The sequence below is a fragment of the Scyliorhinus canicula genome, chromosome 11, assembly GCF_902713615.1.
Source record: "Scyliorhinus canicula chromosome 11, sScyCan1.1, whole genome shotgun sequence".
NCBI lineage: Eukaryota > Metazoa > Chordata > Chondrichthyes > Carcharhiniformes > Scyliorhinidae > Scyliorhinus > Scyliorhinus canicula.
The window spans coordinates 21,866,089-21,883,688 of NC_052156.1; the positions used below are offsets into that span (position 1 = coordinate 21,866,089).

General features: G+C 45.0%; 1 protein-coding gene across 1 annotated transcript in view; it reads left to right on the forward strand.

The window, feature by feature from the left end:
* The window catches only part of LOC119973906 (calcium/calmodulin-dependent protein kinase type 1-like), a 247,640-nt gene that overhangs the window by 142,777 nt on the left and 87,263 nt on the right, over positions 1-17,600 (forward strand). The window contains exon 3 of the mRNA XM_038812513.1: positions 10,871-11,002. Coding sequence (XP_038668441.1) covers positions 10,871-11,002 — 132 coding nt within the window. The remainder of the gene's footprint in view (positions 1-10,870; positions 11,003-17,600) is intronic.

Below are 17,600 nucleotides of genomic sequence, written 5' to 3' on the forward strand. Positions count from 1 at the left end.
CCCTGATGTATTTCCAGCGTGTATATAACCAAACGTCTTTGTGTTAAGTCCTTCAGACTGCTCATTTGGTAAACTACTTTAGTAGGATTAATTTCTGGGCATACTGTGCCTGCTTTTTAGTCACTAGGAGTGCGCTTTGCAAAATGGCATCTGCAGCGCATTTTCACACTTGTGAACAAATGGTGGATGGATGCCACATTGGTGAAGGCGTTAACATGTGTCCAGTGAATGTTAGCTGGAAAAATGCAAAGCAGTCCGAACATGATGATTTGATGCCATCGGTATATTTTGGAGCTCTGCGCTCCAGCTAAAGTCCTTTCATTACCACGCATTAATTAACATGCATTAAGGGGAAGAAAAGACTTTCCCCCGCCCCAACTGTGCTAATTAAAGGAATTATCAACTACTTGCATGTTAGCTCCTGATTAATTTCTACTGGCTGTTACAAGCCTACAAACATTCGGTGCTTTCTATAGTTGGTTACAAAAGTCTGTGGCGAGTGATGTGGTCGCTGTTAAAGGAGTTTTTGCTGACTTCATGCTTGCTCTCCTGATGCGTTGCTTCCGGATATGGGTGGTGGAGTAAGCCTTCCCTCCGGAATGGAGCTTGGAGAATAAACAGTGGCGACATGGAGCAGGAAAAGGTCCTGGAAAAGGGAGGAGGAGACGAGCACTAAAAGCCGGTGGCCATGTCCACCCTGGGTGTTCAGGAAGCAATTCTTTTACCTTCCGATCGGAACAATATGTGGGATATCTGTGCTTCCATAGGCAGCAGCATATGATGGCCCCTTTCTGTCTGGGCTGTCTGTGAAGAACTCATCAGAATGCATTGGCAGTAACCGCAGCCCCTATTCCCCATTCACCAACAATTCCACAACTTCCTCCAACAACGAACACCGCAGTGTCTGACCTCAATGCAAAATTAAAGGCAAAATCAGGTTTAGAAATGAAATCATTCCACATTCTGTACAAACAGCAACTCATCACCTGCTGCATTACTTAGTGCCAGTCTTGAGCGATCCTTTGCCTGTTTTATTCTGCTCTTTCTCCGTTTTACACCATGGCTTCAGCAAGGCTGCTGATTTGCAGTGGAGGAGACTATAGATGAACAGCACAGTGGTTAGCACTGCTGCCTCAGCGCCTTGGGTGACCGTCTGTGTGGATGTTCGCCCCGTGTCTGCATGGGTTTTCTCTGGATGTTCCGGTTTCCTCCCACAGTCCAAAGATGTGCAGGTTAGATGGATTGGCTGTTATCAATGCACGGGGCTATGGGAATAGCCGGGGATGAGGGGCGGGGGGGGGGGGGGGGGGGGGGGGGGGAGTGTTGGGCCAAGCTTGGGTGTCTTTCGGAGGGTCAGTGCAGACTTGATAGGCCAAATGGCTCCCTCCTGCACTGTAGGGATTCTATGGAATGTGGAGGATGTTCTCCAGCAGTTCTGGACTCAGGAGGCCTGACTGTGCATTGCATCATCTTGGGCATAGATGGCTGCAGCCTCACTGACTGATGGGTACCAGTCAGTGCACTTGTGAAGTATTAGGGATTGGGTGCCTCGTCTTGAGAGGAGAGCAAATATGTGCTCCATGGAAGTGCTGCTGCTCCCCCAGGGCAGTGTCTTAGCGATCCCTGTAATTTGTCGTTCCCCCCCCCCCCACTTTGTGCACTGTGATCCACAGCCAAGCTGGCAACAATCCGAGCTTGAATGGCAGCAACGTAACCTTGTACGGCAGTAATCTGAGCTCCTGAAACTCTCAGATATTGGGTGTCTTTTGCTTGTGCTGCAATGGAAGCTGCGACACCGGCCATCAGATGCTGCATTGTTGTTGGATCCACAGCATGCAAATGGAGGTGGCCACCTCTGCACTTCTGGAAAGCATGGGCACCAAGCTCCTCGCAAAGCCGTGTGTCAAATTGGTGCTGACTGCCTCCATGCTCCCTGCCATTGCCTGACTGGCAAGATTCCCAATGGGTCAGGCATTCCATTATCCATACCCTTCAGCATTCCTATCTGACTGCCTCCATGCTCCCTGCCATTGCCTGACTGGCAAGATTCCCAATGGGTCAGGCATTCCATTATCCATACCTTTCAGCATTCCTATCTGACTGCCTCCATGCTCCCTGCCATTGCCTGACTGGCAAGATTCCCAATGGGTCAGGCATTCCATTATCCATACCTTTCAGCATTCCTATCTAGGCTTCTCTCGCCAAGGTACTCACTTTAGTTCTCAATGGTGGAAACTATTTTCAGCCTCCTCCATGCACCTGGCACCGCCGCTAACCTTGTGCCCTGCTCTGGCCGCAGACCACAAATGGCCAGTGTCACTCTGCACATGCAGATCTGCCTTTACTCTATCCTCTAGGTTGCAGGCAGTGCCAATAGTTGAGCAAGTCACTGTGAGTGTGACATCCAGCGATAGTGCTGTGTCATCTCCACCCCGTTTGTGGCTGCCTAGGTTCCCCTTGCAAGAGAATAATGTGTCAGTGTGTTGTGTAATATCTTGGACACATGTGGCTTTCATGATTGAATAGCTGGCAGTGTAAGAGATGTGGGGCGGGATTCTTTGGCCCGCCCACCCGGTGACCGGAAATTCCCCCCTGAGGTCAACGGACCTTGACACGGAACCCGTCCCGTCTGTGGCGGGCACGGCTGAAGAATCCAGTCTGTGGTTTCTGAGGCTTGCAGCATAGGCGAAACATGTGAATGTTAGATCAGAGATTGTTGGCCGGTGAATGAATGGGTGAGTTAGGCAATAGCTGAAGCTCGTGCTGCCATCCGTGGGATATGCTTTCACTGAGATTGACCACTCGTGCTGGTCATTGAACATCACAGAATCGCAGAATTGTTACGGTACATGAAGGAGGCCGTTTGGCCCATTGTGTCTGCCCCGGCTCTCCAAATGAGCACCATGACTTAGTGCCATTGCTGTGCCTTTTCCCCATACCCCTGAACTTTGTTTCTATTCACATAATCATCGAATGCCCTCTTGAATGTCTCGATTGAACCTGCCTCCAACTTCTTTACAACACTGCCTCCAGTCCCAGGGCTTGATTCCTGGCAATGAGCGCCACAGCTATCTGCTCCCACTGCCTTTTGAACATGTCTGGAGGGCCCATAGGTACTGGACGAGTAATCCAAGGACGCAGGATAATGGCCTAGGTTCGAATCCCACTACAGACGATGGTGGAATTTGAATTCAATAAAAATCCGGAATTAAAGGTCTCAGTGATGACCATAGAACAGTTGATTGCTGTAAAAACCCATTTGGTTCACTAGTGTCCTTTAAAGAGCAGAATCTGTGCCACACGTGGCTCCAGATTCCACAGTAATATGGTAGACTCTTAAAATGGCCGAACAAGCCACTCAGTTCAAGGGCAATTAGGGATGGGCATTCAGCGTTAGCCCAATCAGCAACATCCACATCCCATGAATGCATTTTTAAAAACATCACTCGTTTACTGGAGCAGTCAGTGGGAATGCTTCACAAAATAGCAGCGTATTTTCTCCACAAACAGTAACAAATAAGGTGCTATTTATTGTGTTTCCCCGCCCCCCCCCCCCCCTCCCCGGTTTTGGTTCTGGCACCTCGAGGCCTCCATGACTATCAGCACCTGCTCCAGCCACAAACCACCACTTATTTTAAACTAGCTTTAACTGGTACCAGTAATTGACAGTTTGGGGGCCCTGCTAATGGGTGCAGCTGCTTGGTAGGCCCTGGCCACAGACAGCAATGATGATCAGACAACATGAAGTTGACATGTGGCTGCATTGAGAAGGCAAGTGTTAATTCAGCATTATGCTCCTTATACCATGTTTTGGGGACTGTCCAATTTAATCCCACGCCACCGAATTCCATACTCTGAAGAGGCACCTCATTAGAACATTTTCATCTTGCCGCGTCTCCTTTCAGAGCTCCTCCTTCAAGTTCAGGCCTACGGCTTGCCCTTGCGTTGTTGAGTTTGAATCCTCCAGGTTCTTTCTGACCTCCCTACGCAATTCAAAATGCTCTGGTGTTCTGAGTGATGTCGTGCATGTCATGAAAGTAGACATTTTGACACTTCCATTCAGACAATTCGAGATCCTTCAGTGGACAGAATGATTGGGTTGTATGCAGGTTTTTGAAAGTGAGCTTGAGAGGGTTGCAGTTTGTTAAAAAACAAACAAATCCAAATCGACGGGAAATGTACATTCCTCCCACACTGCCTTGTTAGGGCATGAATGGAGCAGTAATTGGTTTGGCATCTACACTTCCTTGGAAAGCTTGTTGCAGCCAAATACAAAACTGCCGACTAATAAAAATGATGGTCGGGTTTCGCTTCCAGAACCGAAACTGGGGAGGGGGGGCAGGGAAACACAATAAATAGCACCTAATTTGTTACTGTTTGTGGAGAAAATACGCTGCTATTTTGTGAAGCATTCCCACTGACTGCTCCAGTAAACGAGTGACGTTTTAAAAAATGCATTCATGGGATGTGGATGTTGCTGATTCGGCTAACGCTGAATGCCCATCCCTAATTGCCCTTGAACTGAGTGGCTTGCTCGGCCATTTTAAGAGTGTACCATATTGCTGTGGAATCTGGAGCCACGTGTGGCACAGGTTTTGCTCTTTAAAGGACATTAGTGAACCAAATGGATTTTTACAGCAATCAACATTAGTTCCGTGGTCATCACTGAGACGTTTAATTCTGGATTTTTATTGAATTCAAATTCCACCATCTTCTGTAGTGGGATTCGAACCTAGGCCATTATCCTGCGTCCTTCGATTACGCGTCCAGTACCCACTATACCATCACCTCCCCACGGTAAGTATAGCCTGATAAATGTAGGAATTTCCGATAAATTCTATTATATGGATCTGGTGCAGTGATGGTTGAAAGCCTGGGTTAGTCTGTGTATGACTGCTGCAGGAGTGTTTTTTAGAAATCCTGATTTGCAAGGCAGCCAGGCTTTGTGACTGCAAGAGTTGCAATTAAAGCATAGGTAAAAGCTTGGGCTAATGGACTTTTGTTTATATTAAGAGGGTTCCCTGGGGAGTAAACAATTGGAGACATTGTGTTCAGCTTAGTGAGATAAGGTAGTCAATGGGAGGAACCAGGGGCTGAAGCATTGAAATTGAGGTTTCAGTTTAGTTTTAGATTGGGATATGAACAGACGGCAAGCAGCTGCTCCCAATACAGTTCAGTTAACAGTCTGTCTGGCATTTGCTTTCCAAATACTTCAGTTAAAGATTTGATTGTGGACAGATCAGAAGCAGCTGACCTCCAGACAAACTTAATGACTAACCTGTGAACAGGATAGGCAGTTTAAACAGTAATTTGAGATAGGCAAGAATCTGCAGCTGGTTCCTTAAGGATATCACTTTCTTAGAGGGGTTTATCCAAGACGTTTCTTAGCAGCAAGTAATCCTGAGTCAGCTAGGGCAGCACGGTAGCACAGTGGGTAGCACTGTGGCTTCACAGCGCCAGGGTCCCAGGTTCAATTCCCAGCTTGGGTCACTGTCTGTGCGGAGTCTGTGTGGAGTCTGCACGTTCTCCCTGTGTCTGGGTGCTCCGGTTTCCTCCCACAAGTGCCGAAAGACATGCTGTTAGGTGAATTGGACATTCTAAATTCTCCCTCTGTGTACCTGAACAGGCACCGGAATGTGGCGAACTTTTCACAGTAAATCCATTGCAATGTAAGCCTACTTGTGACAATAAAGATTATTATTATTATAACTGTATTCAAAAGTGGATTTGAACACAGTGGAAAGGTTAGCAGTTAAAGGTTATGTGTTATTGTATTTGTGCGTAAAATCACTCTTGGAGTGAAGTATGCTTTCCTCACAGTCTTACAAACCAAATACAATATTGGGGTTTCTATCCGGTATCCTAGTAAATGTTGCTATGTGTGAAATGTGAGGCCAGTGGGTATTTGATTTGAATGCTGACAAGCTCTTTCTCCAGCAGTTGTTCATCACTCTGACAGAGGTAGTTAGAATATTTAAGGTGGGTTGAAGCTGCTCCTTTCATTTCACACCTTTGTCAGCCTGAGGTGACCAACTCTATCCACACTCTGTGGGATACAGTTTCTTTGCACACTGGTGCAGAACCACGTCTTACTGCTTTGGCATTTGATCTTTTTCTGGAGAATGCGAGGTGGAGCCAAGCATGAAGGTCTCCTTCCCTCTTCATTCAAAATATTGGGAATTGTAGACCATTCGACCCTTCAAGCCTGCTTTGACTTTCAATAGGATCATGGTTGATCTATTACCTAAACTCCACCTTCCTGCACTATCCCAGAGACTTGATCCCTTTAGTATCCAAATGTCGATAGAAATTGAGGGGTCTTCCCAGCAAGTCAATAAAAATAATAGGCCGTAACTTCCAGTGGAGTGGCAGATGAGTTGGATTTCCAATCTGCTCGTAATTGCTTACCTTGAAATCCTATCTCGTCCAAATGTCTGCCGGTGAGATCACGCCAGCGCGATGAGGCCTATAGTCAAGGATGGTTCAGTTAGAGGTAAGGAAAACTCTTTCCCCCTCCCCCTCCCAACCCCCAGCACAGCCATGGACAAGTAATTGGTCAGAACCTGGGGGCAGCGGTGTGTGTGTATACGTGTTGGCCTCTGGGGGCCGGGGCTGTGTGTGTGTTGGCCCGTGGGGCCGGGGCTGTGTGTGTGTTGGTTTGTGGGCGGGCAGGGAGGAGGAGATAGTCGGTACAACAGTTAGCCAGAAGCTACACGTGGTTTTAATTCCTCTAACTATTGCTGTAAGACGATCGGAACCATCCGAAGTTTGCTACGTAAATCTCATTTTTGGATGGTTCCATGTACAGGGTAATTAACCATCAGAAGTTTGAACTCCAGACAATTGCCATGCAATCCTTACCAAGAAACGTCCGGGTGGGGGGGGGGGGAGGGGCAGTGCCAAGTGCATCTTTGGGGGAACCCCACTCTGAGATACAATACCCTGGTGCTCCGACATCACAGGTCAATATTTAATCTTAACACAGTGGGCTAAACAGCTGGCTTGTAGTGCAGAACAATGTCAGCAATGTGGGTTCAATTCCCGTACCGGCCTCCCCGACCAGGCGCCGGAATGTGGCGACTAGGGGCTTTTCACAGTAACTTCATCGAAGCCTACTTGTGACAATAAGCGATTATTACTAAGCAATTATTATTATTATATTAACACTCTTCCTGTTGAAACCTGTCCTGTATCGTTACTCCATCTACCTGCCTTGATCCTGTAATCCTTTAATGCCCATACTTATAAACGTCTATCAACGTTTGGTGCGCTTTGCATGCACAGTGAAGACTTTGCAAACAAATCCACCTTTGTATTGCTGTGTGGTAAATCAGTTTGAATTGGACCCAGCATGACCAGGTAACCATGTGTATTTATGCATTTGAAATATTGATGGTCTCAGATATGCAGCTGGAAATGTGAAACTTGCTGTGGGTCAGATAACCAAATTGATGTTTTAAGATCAGCACAAATAGAGGACAAGCAACAGCAATCTATTCTGCTCCACCAAGAGCAGTCGACAACAAGACAGTATATGATTTTATTTGTTGGGGAAGGAGGGGGTGGAATTTTACAGTCACTGTCCCAGTGCCCTGAGTTCAGGTCAAAAGTAAAATGCCATATTTTATAATGAAAAAAGAAATGCTGGAGTTTAATCAGCAAAAATCATCTCGGGTTAGTGAAAACTGAATGTTCTAAGCGAATGAGTGCTCTTTGGACGGTTTTCATTTACAATGGTATGAGTAACTCACACACCCACTGAACAGTGACAATAAAGTAATCTTTTTCAATGTAAGGAGTATTATGTGGTGCTGTTGCATTGAAGAGATAATTGCTCCTGTGCCCAACTTGGAAAACAGCTACTGTTGCAGTATCAGAACTGCAGTTGGCCAGACTTTATTGCATTTAACCCTAGTAGTTCAACTTTCGTGGAGTTAATTCCGTGCCATAATCCTTAGAAACAGGAGACGTGCCAAAATAAAAGGCCGGTTTCGCCTCTGCTGCCCAAAATGATGATGTCACATTCAATCCCACCTTCTTTGAATTAGTTACTTTGTTGATATAAAGATGTTCACTCAACAATCCTTCCTCAATTGTCACCACTGCCCCGGATCAGGGCCATTGCTCTCGGTTCCTCCTCGGAAAGCAGATTTGCTTCAAGTCACAGGGAAATTACATGAAATTGACCAGGTGCTGTCCAAGCTGTGAAGGAGGATTAAAAGACCACATCTAGGCTTATTATTCCCCCCACACCCCTCCCCATCCCCTATCCTTTAACTGCATGGTATTGATCGCAATTTGTTACAAACAGGTTTTCTTTATCCCAGATCGGAAAACCTTCGTCCGTGACCCGCCAAAGACTTTGCAATGGGAATGTGCTTTTGACAGAAGGGATCAAGCTGACGAGCCTCAGGAAAAGCCATTCCCAGAGAGGGAAACTACTTGGTGGAGGGCAAAAAATAAACCTGAGGTCCAAGTGTATTCCAAAAATTAGGAAACCCATTGCTACTTTTGCTGTGTTGCACATCGGCCTAATCTCTCATGGCACTGACAGCTTCGTTGCCTAATTTTAATACCAGTCTGTCACAAAGAGTCAGGGGTTGCTTTTTAATGAGTGGTACAGATTATGGATTTTACTGCAGGAGACACTTTTTAGTTTATAATGAGCGTTCCAGAATGTATTCTGCTGGAGTGAAGCAAACTGATAGCCTGACTGATAGTCCGCTTCCACACAAAACAGAGATGGGAATTATTTGTAACTATTATTAAATGGGATAAACATTAATGAGAGTGGGCGTCATATGTGAAAACTCATGCAAAACACGTGCTATTTCAAAACTTAACCTGTGTGGGCACTGCCCACTTTCTCAATCAACATGATTGCTCCTTGACGATCATTACACTGCTAATGCCATTTAGGCCATGTTGGTACAACAAAGTTGCACTGGTCAGTTTGCCTAGTTCTAAGATTGAAAGAAATAGGACCAGTAGTAGGCCCTTCAAGCCTACTGTGCCATTCAGTGCGATCATGGTGGGATTTTCTACCTCAGCTGCAGTTTCCCACACATAGCCTGCAAATCCATTAATTCCTTTTAAAAGTCTATCAATCTCTTACTTGAACCGCTGGATAAAAGCAAATTACTGCGGATGCTGGAATCTGAAACGAAAGAGAAAATGCTGGAAAATCGCAGCCAGTCTGGCAGCATCTGTAGGGAGAGAAAAGAGCTAACGTTTCGAGTCTGCTGACTCTTTGTCAGAGCTTTGACAAAGAGACATCGGACTCGAAACGTTAGCTCTTTTCTCTCCCCACAGATGCTGCCAGACTTGCTGAGATTTTCCAGCATTTTCTCTTTCTTAGTTGAACCGACTCAGCGACGGAATATCCACAGTTCTCTGCGGCAGAATCCCTACACTGCAGAAGGAAGCCATTTGGCCCATCGGGTCTGCACTGACCCTCCGAAAAAGCATCCCACCTAACCTGGACTAAGGGAAGAACCCGAAGCTCCAGAGGAAACCCACTGTGACACGGGGAACGTGCAGACTCCACACAGTCACCAAGGTCGGAGGCGAACCCAGGTCCCTGGTGCTCTGAGGAAGCAGTGCCAACCACTGTGCCACCTTAGTAGAATTACTAAGGTTGACTACACTTTGAGGGAAGAAATGTCTCCTCACCTCAGTCCAAAATGGCCAACCTCTTTTTCGGAGGTTGGGATCCCTAGTTGCAGATTCACCAGCCAGGAGAAACATTCTCCCAGCATTCATCCTGTCAAGCCTCTTTTCAACGAGGTCACCCCTCATTCTTTTAAACTCTGGAGAATATAGGCCTCGTCTACTCATTTGATTCTAATAGGACAACCCCCCATTCCACGAACCAGTCTGGTGAACCGTTACTGCTGCTTTCCTAATTGTTTGCTCGATGTACATATTATACGCAGTCTAGAATTTACAGTTTGCAATGTTCACATACGAAACACCAGAATGTCTACTGCAGAATCTGTTAATATCACCAAACAGTAACTTCCAGTCCGGTATCTTAACCATGTATCTCCTTCTGTCACAGCAATGGCTGGGCAGCTATCTATTGTTTACACAATTGTAGGAAGTTGGGTAAATCCTCCTCGTATTGCACTTGTGGTACATGAACATGCAAAAGTAAATTTAAAGTGGGATTATTTTAATGACTATTTTTCTCCTGAAGGTGGCGACTCATGTTGGGTTCCACCAGCTCTGCTATCCCACCCAAGCAACCATTTTGTAACGTGTGAATGGACATTTGCTGTCTTTGGGCTGTTCAGCTGCGGAGTCTCATAAAAGACGAATCGGCCAGCTTTCATACAAATGTATTTCTCAGTGTAGTGTTCAGGGGCAGACTTTTTTTTCTTCCTCTTTTCCCAGCCTACTTACCTATTGGAGCCCTCACTAACAAGTCATTTACACCTCACCAAAGGATTCGGCCTTTTAAGGGGAGGACATTGCAGCTTGCAGCAGCTTCCCCTAATCATTCAGCCTGTCAGCTGCAAGGATGTCTCAATAGAATCATAGAGCACAGAAGGAGGCCATTTGGCCCATCATGCCAAAGATTTCCTCTCAGGCTGATAGTGAACCTGAGCATTGCTGAATATCTTGAGCAACAGAGCACCAAGCGTCCTTCATAAATCGCACACTTGATAATGCTGCTCACATACCCTTACTTTCAATGTAACAATCGTGCCTCGTGATTGGGCGAGTTTTCTTTTGTCGCTTGGCTCATTCGGGTTTTGGCATTCTGTCTTTTTATTTGGTCCCAGCGCAATCGTGTGTGAAAGAATGAACGATTGGTGTTGTATAACAGTAAAGTGCTCAAACATGGCTGCCTTTTTTTTCCCCCCAGGGGTGCTTTCTCTGAAGTAGTCCTCGCCGAGGAGAAGCGGACTCAGAAACTGGTTGCTATTAAGTGCATCCCCAAGAAAGCTCTGGAGGGAAAGGAGAACAGCATTGAGAATGAGATTGCCGTCCTTAGGAAGTAAGTAGTGGGGAACGTGCAAGTGAAAATGAAAACGGTGGGGTCTGGGGTTAATATAGAATAATCTGTTTCCCATTCCAGTCCATTTGAAAGAAATGTATTCCTCTGCCAATTCCAAATGTGGAAAATCTTGCCATGTTAGTCATTTTGTATATTTATTGAGATTACATCACCAAAACCCGTCTGCTTTTATTCAGCTGAGTTAATGATGGCATTTTAACATGTTTCTATATTGGAGAGAGTTGCAGGGTTATTCCAGACCGTTTATTGCTGATTAATTTGCTCAGCCCTGTAAATAGATATTTACACAAAGATATTTCCAAAACCTTACCAAAGGAGTGTTTTGGAATGGAGGGAGTAAGTTGCACCAGGGCGTTTTACACAGTGAGCAAGTACTACATTTCTGTCTGTCTGTATCTCATTAAGTGGATCTCACCCTTGTAAAGTGTGTTGATTATCAGTCATGCGATCAAAATGTGGTTCAGCTTCCCGTGGCTATCCAGTGTCAATTTAGCAGCACATTTACTGCATATGCGTTACAATTTAGGTCTCGCTATTTTGTGATAGCTGTAAAAAGGATGGGTGGTGCAGATGGTGCAAAGCTGATTGGAGCACGGTAGCACAGTGGTTAGCATTGTTGCTTCACAGCTCCAGGGTCCCAGGTTCGATTCCCGGCTTGGGTCACTGTCTGTGCGGAGTTTGCACATTCTCCCCGTGTGTGCGTGGGTTTCCTCCGGGTCCTCCGGTTTCTTCCCACAGTCCAAAGATGTGCGGGGTAGGTGGATTGGCCATTCTAAATTGACCTTAGTGTCCAAAAAGGTGAGGTGGGGTTACTGGTTTATGGGTGTGGGCTTAAGTGGGGTGCTAATTCCAAGGGCCAGTGCAGACCTGATGGGCCAAATGGTCTCCTTCTGCACTGTAAATTCTATGATTCTATGACCTTGGTACATTGTGGCATTCGATGGCCCAATGTTCCTTTGAAAGGTGTGATGGATACATTTACTGTGCATCCTTATTGGTTGCTCTTGATTGGTCTTCTCTTTGAACCCCCGGAATCCTGGTGGCGATGATGCTCCCACAACAGCGGGGAATTCCAGGATTTGGACCCAAGCCTTCAGGAAAGCTTACAGCACGAATAGGATTTCGCCACTCATTGGGAGATGAGGAAATTGTTTTCACCCAGAGGGTTGTGGGGGTCTGGAACACGCTGCCTGAAAGGGTAGTGGAGGCAGAAACTCTCAACTCATTTCAAAGTTGTCTGGATATGCCCCTCAAAGGTCCAATATCTACAAAGTTACGGACCAAATGCTGGAAAGTGGGATTAGGCTGGATGGCTGTTTTGCAGCCTGCGCGGACATAATGGACTATGTGGCCTCTTTCTGTGGCGTAAACTTTCTATGATTCCCTTCCATCCACAGTCAGAATTCCCCCTTCACCTGTCCCGCAAATAGTAAATTTCTCAAATTATTATCTGGTTCACCAATGTCTACTGGTGGGGTCACCTGTTGCAACCATGGATATTTGGCTGAATTTTGCAACGATAGTGATTTCTTATTTTGTGTATCCCTTGAAGCGTATAACATGCAGCAAGATTAGAAACCCCATTTCTGTGGTACACACAAATTAGGAACAGCAGTGGGCCACTCAGCCCCTCGGGTCTGTTCCGCCATTCAATAAGATCATGGCTGATCTGATTGTAACTTCAACCCAGAGACAGATTTACATTTTTGGGAGCCCCATGCTCTCTCTCTTTTGCGGGATCCCCACGTCATGCCACAACACCTGGTGGCATGGCGGCCTGCCCACAATGTAGTCAAGCCCTACGCCCATTGTAGGTGAGCCCCACCGTCAGTGTTGTCTAGCCCCTCCCCCAATGACATCAGTGCCCTCCTGACCGCACCCACCCTCAGCTCACACAATGAAAAGCACGGACATCCAAAACCTCACCTTTGCTGGGTGTGGGGGCCAGGTTTTGAGCGTCAAGTTATTGGAGGTCTTGTGGCCTCTGTTCTTTTTGGCTGATTGCCCACCCACCCTCCTTGTTCCTGGCCTGGAGGTCAAGAGTCACCCGTCAACGGCCGTTAGTTAGCACTGCCTTCTCGCCTCGCTGCAGGCTTCACAACAGAGGTGGGCTTACACTTTTGGAGGCACACACAGCCACCTCTCAGTATGGGGCCCCCCGATTGGCTGGTCCCAAAGCTGCAAAGCTGCGTGTTTCATTGTAAGTCCGCCTCTGCTTCAACCCCACATTCCTGCCTAACCCCGATAACCTTTCACCCCTTGCTTATCAATAATCATCTAGCTCTGCCTTAAAAATATTCAAAGACTCTGCTTCCACTGGCTTTCGAGGAAGAGAGCTCCAGAGACACATGACCCTCTGAGAAAAAAATCTCCTCCTCTGTCTTCAATGAGCAAATCCTTATTTTTAAACAGCGACCCCCGAGTTCTAGATTCTCTGGTGAGACAAAACGTCCCCTCCACATTTATGCTGTCTATACCCCTCGGGAACTTAAATGTTTCGATCAAGTCTTACTCTTGCTCTTCTACTCAATTGGGTACTGCAAAAATGCAGGCTTCATAGGGAAAGGTTAATTACTGTTGGAGTGAGTGGAGAATAGCTTTCCTGCCCTAGGGGATGATGGGAAATGTAGTTTTTACCTCACCACTATTCTTAGAATTCCCCCTATGCAAAAAGGGTCAATTTATTCTAAATGGTGAGCAGGGATTCTCACTCCCTGACTCATTTGCAGACTTTGGCGAGTGCTATTCGGGTCAAACTAGTGTTTCAAGTTATCCCCCGGCATAACCCGTATCTTCATAGAAGAATTTTATTCACTTACCACTTAGTAGCTTACACACGGGTCCCGCTTCCTAAGTAAAGTAAAGTAAACTTTCAAAATGGTAATAATAACCACTCTTTCAGGTTATCAACTTGAACTTAACTGCATTTTCAAGTTAAAAAAGATTAAATTACTTTTTCAGAAAGGTAAAAAAGATCTTGTCTTGTTGGGACCAGTTGCAGACTTTCAAGTCTTTCTTGACAATCAGTTTTCTTCAACTGGATCTTCTGCTCGTTTCTCTGGGTTGCTCGGTCTTCCGATGTTGCTTTCCCATCACCGAGTAAGGTTCTCTCTCTGAGTTCTCTCTGAGTTCTGGTAGTTCCTGCTCTGGTCTCTAGGTTTATATTCTCTTTCTAACAGTTATTAAGGTTTTATGGCTTTTTCAGAAAGTAATCTTTATTTCACTTGGATTATAAAAAGTATCTTTCATCTAAACATTCTAATACAACTAAGTATTCATTTTGAGTTGACCTCACTTCTCGAGTCTGTTTATATTGTGTCCTCTGTGATGTTCAAAAATGCTTTGATTTCAATAGACGTGTGAATTTTGAACCCTGTCATTTCTATAGTTTTATTTTCAAATTGTGTCCCCAGCTCATAATTTTGACTTTGATTTTGGCTTTAAATTATGTTTCTCGTAGACTGATAGTCTCCAATTTTCTTTTAATTTACCTGATGTCAGCAGAGTTTCACACCTATATATTTGACCCCCTAGTCATTCTTTTCTATCTGCTGATTTTACTTCAATGAAGATGTGAATCATTGCTTTTAGCTTAATGCTAAAAAGCCACTTGGTTATAACTTGAAAGGTTTACATTTATCACCTAACTCAACTGAAACCCTCATCCATGCTTTTCCAGATGTTTACTAAGATGGCTAATTTCAATGAAGGTATGAGCCACCGTTTTTAGCTTCATACAAAAATCCTGTTTGTTTGCTAAGCCTGTTTGGAAGAAGGAATCTGTATTTTATAATCCTGCTCTTTGTAGCTGCTGTTATCCCTTCATGGGATCTTTCCCTGTATCCTCTCATGTTTCTCTCAGACCAGATATTGCCAGACTTCCACGTTTCAAATGACACATCTTTCCATATTTTCAATTACAGAAGGAATGTTGGACTGTTAATTGGAAGAGGAAATGTTTTTATGTGTCTCGAGGGATTTTATAGATGCAGAGGAGGTACATCCATGCAGATTTTAGATCAAGTAGGCAGGATCTATGTTGTAGAGTCAGCAGGTGGATGTTTACATTGCATGCTTTGAAAGCAAAGGCTGAGCTAAGGTCTGCCCTCTAAGATCTCCACCACTTTCCAAGCTGTGGAGTTAGCATTTTGCTCAAGGTAAAATGATCTTCCGCATTAATTATTATGACCGTACCCTGGAAAAGATAATGTGCTAATCGCAATTTATTGACCTGGTACTTGGGAGCCCTTTAAAAATGGTGGATGGGACCCAACACCAGGATTCCTGCCTCCATTCCCATTTCTTGGAAATTTTTGCCATATGTAGGCTTGCTGGCTCCATGGCTGGGTTGGGCAATTTAAACTGCCCCCTTCCTGCAGTCTTTGTGGAGTCAGACATTTTCCATAAGTATAAATAGTTGACGGCACCTCAGAGGTGTTATTAACCACAGGGAAACTCCAGTCCCAAGTGAGGAACAGAATTAACAGTAAAGTGTTCCTTGAATTTTTTAATGGGCATTGAAAGGAAAAAAAAATCTGTCCTTTCAGTTTCAATAGTTAAATGCTGTAGTGTAAATTAGACGTGTTTTTACTGCAATGATTGATCATAGGACTCGGTCCTGCAAAACTAAGTTGACCATTGAATGGTTCAGCATTGTGTACATAGTTCAACTTTGTATAAGTGTTGAGATGCATCAAAGTACCTTCCCAGTGGGAAAAGGACAAATTTGCTTTCAAAACTGGAGAAAACAATTCTTGGGAACTCCAAGCGTCATGATCTGCATTGAGTTAAATGTCCGCGGTGCTTTAAATTTGGGGAAAAAAAACTGATGTGCAGCTTTCACTTAAATAAAAAAATCACACCTACTGCTGGACTGCATCTTTTGACAGGCCATCTGTTGTAATTTAGAAAAAAAACATGATCATCTGTCTTCCCAGTTTCAATAGGCTCCATTGTCTGCATTTTCAAGGGTGTGCTTTGACAGCTTAGGTTATAATGAATACTTGACTGAGTTTCAAAAGCTTCAGTACCGCTTGTACCAACAAGGGATTGTTTAGATAGTTTGATTGACAGTTTTAAGGGGCTAATAAAGGATTCCCTTCTTTGAAGATACTAAATATTTGTTTGTTTTCAGATAGATTGGCCACTAGAGGAGATATAATTTTTGTTGAATGGCTCCCAGGTTTTTTTTTGTCTGCTGTTAGGTGATTGGAAGTTCAATTATTTCATGCCCATTTCAAAGAGACGGCTCCTGAAGTCTTCCCATAGCAGATACTGTGTAGGACATAATTCATGAGTCGGGGAATTTGAGGGCTGAGGTTTTGTGAGCCTGGCATTCATCATTACAGCTGGGCTGGTGCCCCAGTTATTGGAGGTGAGCATCTAGCCTGTTGGCCTCACCATCTTCCCACCACTGTTGCCGCCCAAGGCCTACCACTGGTAGGCCTCCCATCGATCTCCCCACCTCCTCCATGAGGATCCAGCTTGTTATCTTATATTTAATTAGACCTCTAATCCGTTGCTTTATCTTAAAGAGATGATAAAAATGTGCGTGACAAGAGGTTGCAGATACACCCACGTCATCTGGACTTTTTTTTGGAAGAACTGTTCTTTTTTAAAATTAAATGTGGGCAAATATCCTTTAGCTTTCTGCTGCCCTATGGGTTTCAGTATGCAAAAGTCAAGTCGATTGCATCAGGCGACGGAAAGTATGGAGGAACGAATAATAGGTTGGCCAAAAACTTAGTCAAAAAGGTGCGAGGGTTAGCAGCAGTTTCAAATTCTTACTGAGTCACAGACTATTTAGCAGTTGATAAATGACTGGCAGTGAGGAAGCAGGCACTAACTGGGACAAATGCCATTGTGAGTGGTGGAACTGATTTCTACTTTTAATGTAGGTAAATATGTTTCTCACAGCTTGGCCGATATCTAGTAATCTCTTCCAACTAAATATTGAGAAGACCAAAGGTATTTTGGAAATGCCCTATCCACCAGTTCTATCCCCTCCCTGGCAATGTCTTGAGGCTGATTCAAACCAGGTCTGATTCCAAGATGGATTTCTAATCACATATCCTTTCTACCACCAAGATAGACTACTCCACCTCTGTAGTGTTGCCCCTGTTATTCCTCTATCTCAGCTCATTTGTTGCTGAAACCCTCATGCACACCTTTGTTGCCTCCTGAACCTGACTATTCCATAAAATTGAGCTGATGTCATAACTTGCACAATGTCATGTTCATTCATTGCCCCCCGTGCTCAATCCCTGTCTGGTGATGCCTCGATTTTCAAATTCTCACCCTTATTTCAAAGGAATGGTCTCACCCCTCCCTATTTCTGTAATGCCCTCCATCCCTAAAAAACTCGGATCTCTGCATGGTTTTGGTCCTGGCCTTTTGTACATCCTAAATTTTAATTGCAACAATGTTGGCAGCCGTGCCTTCAGTTGCTCAAGCTCAGAAACTCTCTCCCTCAACTGCTCCAATCCCCTCAATCTTTTCTTCTACGACCCTCCCAAAAACCTGCCTCTGACAATATCTTAAGTAGCTCAATGTGAAACTATGTTTTATTAAGCTCCCG